The sequence below is a fragment of the Triticum aestivum genome, chromosome 2A (assembly GCF_018294505.1).
Source record: "Triticum aestivum cultivar Chinese Spring chromosome 2A, IWGSC CS RefSeq v2.1, whole genome shotgun sequence".
NCBI lineage: Eukaryota > Viridiplantae > Streptophyta > Magnoliopsida > Poales > Poaceae > Triticum > Triticum aestivum.
In genome coordinates this window covers 180,827,233-180,837,354 of record NC_057797.1, presented here as the reverse complement: position 1 = coordinate 180,837,354, position 10,122 = coordinate 180,827,233, and the positions used below count along the sequence as shown (strand labels likewise).

Below are 10,122 nucleotides of genomic sequence, written 5' to 3'. Positions count from 1 at the left end.
CTCCTCCCAAGACATTCCGATCAGACTCGGTACCTCCGTTCTTCAAGACACTTCGACAGGTTAAAACAAGACCAGCAACACCGCCCGAATGTGCCGACAAATCCCGATAGGAGCTGCACATATCTCTTTCTCAGGGCACACTCAGATTGTCTTAGGTACGGGTAGGCCAGCCCAGAGTTGCCCCTGGTGGCCATCGGCAGCTGACAGGTGGACCAACACTCAGAGGAGCACTGGCCCGGGGGGGGTTAAAATAAGATGACCCTCGGGCTCCGGAAACCCAAGGGAAAAGAGGCTAGGTGGCAAATGGTAAAACCAAGGTTGGGCATTGCTGAAAAAGCTTTAATCAAGGCGAACTATCAAGGGGTTCCCATTATAACCCAACCGCGTAAGGAACGCAAATTCCGGGAACATAACACCGATATGGCGGAAACTAGGGCGGCAAGAGTGGAACAAAACACTAGGCGAGAGGTCGAGCCTTCCACCCTTTACCAAGTATATAGATGCATTAAGATAACATGGCAATATAATGATATCCCAACAAGTAAATATTGTTCCAACAAGGAACGGTCTCCAATCTTCACCTGCAACTAGCAATGCTATAAGAGGGGCTGAGCAAAGCGGTAACATAGCCAATCAACGATTTGCTAGGACATGATGGGTTAGAGGTTTGACATGGCAATTTGGGAGGCTTGAAAGCAAGTGGTAGGCATTGTAGCATTGGCATAGCAAAAGAGCGAGCATCTAGCATAGCAAAGATAGTAGTGATTTCGAGGGTATGATCATCTTGCCTGCAAAGTTGTCAGAGTTGACTGGATCCTCGAAAGCAAACTCAACGGGCTCCTCGTTAGCGAACTCGTCTCCTGGCTCTACCCAAACAAGACAAACAAACAAATGGAACACAACCAACCACGTGCAAAGCTCAAACAATATGATGCAAAGATGGTATGTTATGCGGGATGTAATGCGGGATGCATATGCAAGATTTGACAAGGGATGCATGAACCTGGCCTCAACTTGGAAATCCAAGTGTGCCACTGGAAAGATGATATGAAATCGCTTGAAAACGATATAAAGAACGCCGGAATCGGAGTTACGGTTTGGAAATGGCAAGCGATTCAAATATGACCACGGTCTGCGATTTACAGCAAGTAGCCATCTAAATGCAATGAGATGAACATGCTACAGCACTCAAACATGACAACAAAATACATGGCAGGGATGCATTCAAGATGCTTAACAAAAGTCTAGCACTGGGCTACAGCCAAATCATCCATTAACAGGTTCAAACAAGCATGGCAAAAATGCATATGGTAAACAGATTTCAGACTTAGTGAAATTAACACTTGTCTGAAATCTCAGATCAGGTAGCACTCTTTGGAGCAACAAAACTACATGCTACAGGACCTGAACATGGCAAAGTAAAACATGGCATGGAGCTACTCAAAAATCTTAACAAAAGTCCCTTAGTGACCTTGAGCCAAAAGGGATCAGAAAACATATTAGCAAGCATGTGAACATAACAAAAGCATAATCAGTTTTCAGACTTAGTGAAAACTGGCACATGCTGAAACATATCTCAAGTAGGCATGTTTACGAGCTCGATGCACTCACTAAGGAGCAAGTCATGAAAAGCTAAGCATACATCTATCAAGAACACACAAAGTGCAAGCTAGGCATGGCAAGAACAATAGCATAGCATGCACGAATCAACTACAACATCATCGGCAAAATTGCTAACAAGTAGACAATCTGCCCGGAATCACGAAGTAGCAAAAGTAGAGCTCGATTGACTCAAGCTAGGGTGCTCCATAATTGCAAACAAAGACATGGATGGATAGAGCACTACAAGATTAATAAAACACCCTTACTGATCATCCTCAAAAGAGGCACAGATCACTAGGAAACAACATGAACATATGGCAACATAAGATAAACAGGTCAAGGACTTAGTGGGAATGTTAAGTCCCTGAAAACAGAATTACCAAGTGCCTCACTTTGCAAGCTTGTACTAGTCACCACACCCATCACAAAAATACATGGGTTGCACCTCTGGAAATATGGCAAAACCCTTAACAAAACATATGTAGAGCACCCGGGCATATCATGCACACAATAATCATGGCAAAAATGACAAATATCTAAATGGAGCAGCAGATCTGACAATTATCTCAAGTAGCACTCTTGCAACAGCATTTCGGGCAAAAAGATGAACTCAAATGAAAATGATGCAATGGAATGAAATGATGTACTCTCTGAGACGAACATTTTGATATGCTATATGCCCAAAACGGAGTTACGGATGAGGAGTTATGATGCCATGAACAGAAACATATGGATCTGGGAAAACGGGGACTTAGGAAAAAAATATACCCTCTGAAAACAGATCTAGGGTTTTGCACGGAAACCGAGGTGGCGGCGGATCTGAGCTCGCCGGAGCTGTAGACGCCGGAGGTGGCGGCGCCGGCAAGAGGCGAGGTGGCGGCGCGGCGTCTCGCGGCACCGGCAGGCGAGGTCGCCGGAGCAGTGGCTGAGGTGGCCCGGCGACGAGGTGGTAGCCGGCGCGGGTCGGCGCCGGAGATGGGTGGAGGCGGCGGCGCGGCGAGGGGCGTCGGGGAGGAGAAGGGCGCGGGCGGTGGCGGCTCCTCTGGGCCGCGGGGGCTCGCGGCGGGCCGGCATGGCGGCGCGCCACGTGGTGGCCCCCGGTTGGCTGCGGGCGGCGGCGACGATGTGTCTGATTTAGGCGGCGGACATGTCTGTCGGCGGCGTGGCGATTTTAGGGTTTCGGGGGAGAAGGAGATCCGGATTTTGGGGGGGTTCTATTTATAGCCATAGAGGGAGCTAGGAGAGTTCAAATGAGGTGCGGTTTTTGGCCACGCTATCGTGATGGAACGCTCTAGATGATGGAAAAGGTTTAGGTGGGTTTTGGGCCAAATTGGAAGGGTGTTGGGCTGCAACACACGAGGCCCTTTCGGTCCCTCGGTTAACCGTTGGAGTATCAAACGAAGTCCAAATGGTACGAAACTTGACAGGCGGTCTACCGGTAGTAAATCAAGGCCGCTTGGCAAGTCTCGGTCCAATCCGAAAATGTTTAATCCCCACACTCGAAAGAAAGGTAGAAATGACCACCGGAGAAGAACGAAGCGCCAGAATGCAAAACGGACAACGGGAAAAATGTTCGAATGCATGAGATGAACACGTATGCAAATGTAATGCACATGATGACATGATATGAGATGCATGACAATGATAACAACACACGGAGACAAAGACCCGAACCCGAGAAAATAAAATAACTTAAGGCCGGAAACGACAAGAGTTGGATTACAAATTGGGTAAGTCATATCCGGGGTGTTACACCTTTCTGCGATCAGGAGAAGGAAACTATCAATCACATTCTGTTGACTTGTGTGTTCGCAAGAACGGTGTGGAGAACACTATGTTTGGCCTTAGGCAAACATGAGTGTTCACCTACGACCCAAGATACCCGCAAGGGTTGGTGCGTTGCAAAAACGACAGGAGTGCGCAAACCAAAGGAACTGAAGGCTTTCTTCACGCTCGTGCTATGGGAGCTTTAGAAGCATAGAAATACGATTATCTTTGATGGTGCTTCTCCGTCCCTAGAAATGATGGTCACGCGAGTCGTCATTGAGGGCAGAGCTTGGCAGCAGGCGAACCTGTTGAAGGGCGAATTGGGTAGCCTGTTTGAGTTGTTGTCAGGGTGGGGCGAGTAGCGAGTGATCTTTTTTTTATATTGAGGATGGAGCTGTGGATTGTAAGTGATGTCAATGTTGTAGTGTTTCACTCTCTCTAACATCAACGGTGGACTGGGTTCTATGCCCCTATCTTTCTATAAAATATGATATGCACACTCGTGCGTAGAGAAAAAAAGACACCGGATTTATAAAAATTAATAAAACCTCAACACCAGAAAACGCAACAGACACGGGAATGTACAGTGCCTAGCCTACACCAAGCCCGTTACAGAGCCCAGCTGTAAGCCTGCGACGACCTCACGCTAAGCAAAAGTCACGATGGCCGTGGGGATGCAGGGGCCGCCGTCGAGGTCAAGCACGACCCGTTGCGCAGCCGGCTCGGCATGGGCCGGAAGCTCCACCTCCTCAGCGCCGCGCCGCGCGCGCCCGTGGCCGGCGGCGAAAGCGCCCGCCGCACCAGCTCCCGGTTCCCCGCCGGCGCCCGGCCAGCGCCAGCCCTGCACGGCTGCCGCCTCGACGACGCGGCCGCTGGCAATCCACCTCCAGCGCCCCACCAGCTGCGCCCCGCTTGCCCCCACGCGGCGTCGCCGCCGCCACCCGCGGACCGTTGGCCCGGCGAGCCGGCCGCCTGCCTGGTGGGTCGCCTCGGCCGCGGCAGCCCACCGCGCGGCGCGCGGACATGCTGCTGCGCTGCCGCCACCACCGCCGGCGAGAAAGTTCTGGTGCTACTCATCGCACGTGTCCGTCCGCTGCTGTTCTCGTTCTCTTCTCCTCCTCGTCCTCATCCCGTCGCAGAGCCGGCTCTTATACGCATGGGCTATGCAAGCGCACGATGAGCTGCACCCGGCGAGGACTTTTCAGCTCGCGTTCGTGCCCGCTTTGACCTGGACCACTTCTCGTGGGCTCTCTCTCGGTTGGCTGGTTGTTGGTTCGTGTCACGGTCGTAGGCGGCCCCGGCGGAAACGCGGTCAGAGGCTTTCTTCGGGGAGGGGTTTCTTCCTTCTTCTACACACGTAAACGTACACGTATGCGTGGCAGTGAATGCTTTTCTTTTTTGCGTGGCAGTGCGAGCTGACTCGATCGGTCGACTGGTCATGTCTGCTGTCCCGTTTTCGAGGTGTGAATCCGCGGTTCCCTCGTGGAGAAAGTTCCACACCACACAGCTGGGTGCAACTAGCGGTAGCGGCGTTCAATTTTGTAGCTCCGTTTTTTGTTTCCGAAACGGATATTTTTGTAGTAGCTCTGTTGTGTTACCGGCCGGGATGCTTTTCGAGATTTCAGATTTGAGCATCCTGTCTGTCTCATCGTTCCACTAAGAGCGTAGAATAATATATTCTACACTCAAGTATTTCCACTTGTGCCGAGCCGCACTGCTACACATAATATTTTTTTAACATCAGTACAGACACAAGCGCTCATATACACGTGCATACAGTCATCCCTATGAACACACACGCGCACACCCTATCTCTATGAGCACCTCCAAAAGACTGAACCAGCATATCATCTTGAGATTTACGAAGTCATCGTAGACGCTTCGTCGTCGACGGGAACGTCTCCTCCCACTGAATGCGCATCGCCGAAAATCCTGAAATAAATCTAGGAATAAATACGAGCACCAGGATTTGAATCCTGATGGGTTGGGGATACCACAGTTTCTTTAACCATCCAACAACAGGTTGGTTCGCACATATTTTTCTTTATATTGTGTGGGCTGAACTGAGCCATCTACGCATTCTTTTTCTTTTATTTTCTTGTCAATTCTCAATCTATTCTATATCTATACCGATCTACTAATAAAGCACGGATTACTTCGGTTCACCGTTACTTTCCCTTAATAAAATGACAAATAATTATCCATCACTGCCGTCCATAGGTGGAAAAAACAATTTGTTAAAGATTTAAAAAAGACATTAAAAAAAGATCTAGAAAAAGAAAGAGATGCCGGACCCAACCCTTCTTCCCCAATGTGGACGATGCGACGTGACCTCCTTGTGCCACCGATGTCTCCCACCGCGTGACCCTCTCAGTCGTCGCCGCCCAGGAGCCCCCCCCCCCCCCGGCCCGCTCCCTGCCAGGTCAATTCCCGCTGCTGAGGTTCCCTGTTGCCATCGACACCCCACGTGCCCGGCGACGGAGATGGCTACGGACGACAAGGCGGACGCCATGCTTGCGTGGGAGGAGGGAGCCCGCCTCCATCTGCCCGCTGTCAGTCGCGTCCATGCCGAGGAGATGCCGCCATCGACTTTCGTTTCCCCACGCCGCACAAGATCGGCCATGGCCGCCTCGAGTTCGTCTCAGGAGAAGATGCTCGCCCGCGTTGACCCCCATGCAGTCGTCGGCCAGCTGGGCCGCGGGCGTGGAATTAGCTCGGATGGCAGCCATGAGTGCAGTGCATCGTGGCCTCTAGCTATGGAGGAAGAGGGCGGAAGAGAAAACATAGGAGTAACCCACGAGTGGGAGCGGGGGAGACAGAATAGGGAGGATGCGAGATGGAGTAGGTGTTCGGGTGGCCCGTCTATATGCATGAGGAGGAAGAAGATAGGAGTTGGGGCTGGGGATGGTCGCCGACGAGCCAGGCCGGTTATTTAAGCGGCGCCACCTAGAGGGCCTCAGTGTTAACATATGTACATTGTACTTACCACTGTAACATAGTAGTACGTAGCACGATCCTATAATTCGGGATCTCATCGCCCCGTTGGCCTGCGTGTCTGATACGTCTCCAACGTATTTATATTTTTTATCGTTCCATGCATTATATTATCCATCTTGAATGTTTTATATGCATTACTATGCTATTTATATCATTTTTGGACAAACCTATTAACTTAATGCCCAGTGACAGTTGTTTTTTCTTTGTTTTTGTCTTCTATAGAAAATCAATACCAAACCGAGTCCAAATGGAACGATACTTTTTGATGATTTTTCTTGGGCCAGAAGACATCTAGGAAGCTTCGGGAGGAGGCCAGACGGTCCACTGGTGAGCCACAAGCTCACCACGTGCGCCCTATGAGCTTGTCCCCCCCCCCCCCCGTGGCTCCTCTAACCCTAATCTCGGCTCTATAAATACTCAAATATTCCCCGTATACTAGAGGGCACACCAAAAATAATTTTCCACCGCCGCAAACTTCTGTTCTCATGAGATCCCATCTTGGGGACTTTTCTGGAACTCTGCCGGAGGGGGATTCGATCACGGAGGGCCTCTACACCAACCTTGCCGCCCTTCCGATGATGTGTGAGTAGTTTACCACAGACCTACGGGTCCATAGCTAGTATCTAGATGGCTTCTTCTCTCTTTGATCTTCAATACAATGTTCTCCTTGATGTTCTTGGAGTTCTATTCGATGTAATCTTCTTTTGCGGCACGTTTGTTGAGATCCGATGAATTATGGATTTATGATCAGATTATCTATGAATATTATTTGAGTCTTCTCTGAACTCTTTTATGCATGATTAAGATAGTGTTGTATTTCTCTCCGATCTATTGATTTGGTTTGGCCAACTAGATTGATTTTTCTTTCAATGGGAGAGGTGCTTTGTAATGGGTTCAATCTTGTGGTGCCCTCACCTAGTGACAGAAGCGGTAGCGAGACACGTATTTGTATTGTTTCCATTAAGGATAAAAAGGTGGGGTTTATTTCATATTAATTGGATCTATCCCTCTACATCATGTCATCTTGCTTAAGGCATTACTCCGTTCTTGTTAACTTGATACACTAGATGCATGCTAGATAGCGGTCGATGTATGGAGTAATAATAGTAGATGCAGGCAGGAGTCGTTCTACTTCTCACGGACGTGATGCCTATATTCATGATCATTGTCTTAGATATCGTCATAACTTTGCGCTTTTCTATCAATTGCTCAACAGTAATTTGTTTACCCACCGTATGCGTTCTTTCAAGAGAGAAGCCTCTAGTGAAAACTATGGCCCCCGGATCTATTCTTATCATATTATTTTCAGATCTACAAAACCCAAAACCCAAAAATACCTTGCTACAATTTATTTACCTTTACCTTATTTTGCACTTTTATTTATCTTTTATACCTATCTTTATCAGATCTCATCATTGCAATTAACCGTGAAGGGGTTGACAACCCCTTTTATCGCGTTGGGTACAAGTATTTGTTTGTTTGTGTAGGTGCAACCATTGAAGACTTGTGTGTTCCTCCTACTGGATTGATACCTTGGTTCTCAAACTAAGGGAAATACTTATCTCTACTTTGTTGCATCACCCTTTCCTCTTCAAGGGAAAAAAACAACGCAAGCTTAAGAAGTAGCAGTGCCTATTCTCACGGGTGCGCTCTCTCCCTCTCGTGGGGTACATAACATGTAATGTGTAATAGAATCAGTCAAGGAGAGGAAACCATCTTTCCAACTTAATATCAGACTCCAGGAACACCCATGGTCGACACTTAGCCTTCTTCCTCCGCCGCCGCCATGAGCTCCGCCACCTCGCCGGGCTCCCTTTCCACTGACACCTTTGCGGCCACCTCTGTTGCCTCCTCGCCACCGTTCATCTTCGGCACTAATCCCTCCCTCATCAATGGCTCCTCCGCCGCCTCCGGATCCCAGTTTGCCCCTTGTTCGCCTCTGGCATTCCCTCCTCCCCGGCGCCGCTAGCCCCCGCCCCTCGCAATCCCATCTACAATGACCATATCACCAACCACATCAACTTCCTCCTAAACCCTGCTAATCACAACTACCACAAGTGGAAGACCTTCTTCCTCATGGTGCTTCTCTGCTATGGTGTCACCTTCCTCATGAAGCACCCTCCTCCACCCAATGCCACCGCCTAGTATCTTGAACTAGACGCCCATGTCGCCCTATGGATCTATGCCACCCTTTCTGACACCATGTGCGATCACGTCGTCGGCGCCAGCACTACCTTTGCCATCTGGCACAAGATCAAGGACTTCTTCCTTGCCAATCGCATCGGCCTTTTCATGATCCTCAAACGCAACCTCAAGCAGGGTGATCTCTCGGTCTCTGAGTAAGCACGTCACATGAAGCACCTTACTGGCGGCCTCGCAGACATCGACCATGCCGTCACCGAGGTGGATCTTACCACGCAGTTCCTTCATGGCCTGGACAAGCGGCTTGGCACCACTCGCGTGGTTCTGGACAACCAGGCTCTCCCCTTCGAGACCGTTCTCTCCCGCATCATCCTGCCGAGGAGCCCCACACGCAACGCGTGGCCGAGGAGAGTGCCTCCGCGTTCGCCATGACGGGCGGTGGTTCTTCGGGCGGTAGCTCCAGCACGGCGGTCGTGCCCCGAGGGATCGCCCCTCCAACAACTCCAACGGGCGCATCTAGGGCGCCTCCCATCTCCCGCACCAAAACCCTGGACGCGGGTGCGATGACCGTGCCAGTGATGGCGGTGACTGTGCCATTGCCGCGGATGCAGTCAGACACAGACGTGGTGACAATGGCGGTCATGGACAACACCAGCTATCATGGATTTGTCATGGCAGATGCCCTAGTGAAAGGACTTAGGTGTGGAGCCATCGCAACTTGGTTAGCTGGAAGGGGTTTAATGGGACAAAGGACACAAGGAGTTTACCCAGGTTCAGCCCCTCTCAACGAGGTAAAAGCCTATGTCCTGCTTCTAGTTGTATTGCTTGAGTTTCGATTATAAGGGAGCGAATACGCTTGACCTAGTTCTCGATTGCTTGTTTCTTGAGTTAACCCACCGCTGGGTCTCACCTTTATATACACAGGTAGAGACCCAGAGGCTTACAGAGCCCCGATCGGCTCACACAACATGGTCGGCTCGGTTTCTACTTAATCATGCCTTACAGAGCAAACCTTCCTATGACAGTTCACAAGCCCAGGCCTTGGGCCCTTGCCGGGCCTGCGTTTTATGAGCCTCCATCTTCACACCTCTCCTTGGGCGGTTGGGCCTCCCTGGACTGTCTTCATGTTAATCCGCCAATGGTGTAACACGGCCCCTCCTGGGCGGGTCACACCTTGAAGCTATATCCCCAACATTAGGCCCCAGGTTGATCTGAACTTGTTCATATCAATCTCCACCTTTTAACTTAGCAGAATGTATCCATGTTGAATCTTCATCAGTCCGCTATAAACCGCCGTGACGCCACGTAAGCAGAATCACTGTAACCGCCATGACGTCATGTGCAATAATTCCGCACAAGGCCCAGGATATCTCAATGGATCTTTATCTTAATGGGCCTCCCAAAAACCGAGGCGCCCGCATTGCTAGCATAATCATTTTGCCTCCTTGATTTCCGCGCATGCCATCTTATCACTTCCTTATAAATAGGGACAGGAGGCCCTCTTTTTCACTTTTACCTCTGCCTCTTCTTCTGAGTCTTCCTCACGCCAACCGCTGCAGCATGAGCTCCGACGCCGCCATCGACCTTCTTCAACAACTCCGACCTAGGCCGCTG

The 10,122-nt window shown here is 50.2% G+C and overlaps 1 protein-coding gene across 1 annotated transcript; it reads right to left on the bottom strand.

Moving 5' to 3' along the window:
• Positions 1-3,808: 3,808 nt before the first annotated feature.
• On the bottom strand, positions 3,809-4,619 carry LOC123185108 (uncharacterized). Its single transcript, XM_044597103.1, has one exon. The coding sequence runs from the start codon at positions 4,444-4,446 to the stop codon at positions 4,027-4,029; it is 420 nt and encodes a 139-aa protein (XP_044453038.1). The 5' UTR covers positions 4,447-4,619; the 3' UTR covers positions 3,809-4,026.
• Positions 4,620-10,122: the final 5,503 nt, after the last annotated feature.

Excerpts from the sequence above, each read along its gene's own strand:
- LOC123185108 (XM_044597103.1), bottom strand. The coding sequence starts at position 4,446 with ATGAGTAGCACCAGAACTTTCTCGCCGGCGGTGGTGGCGGCAGCGCAG.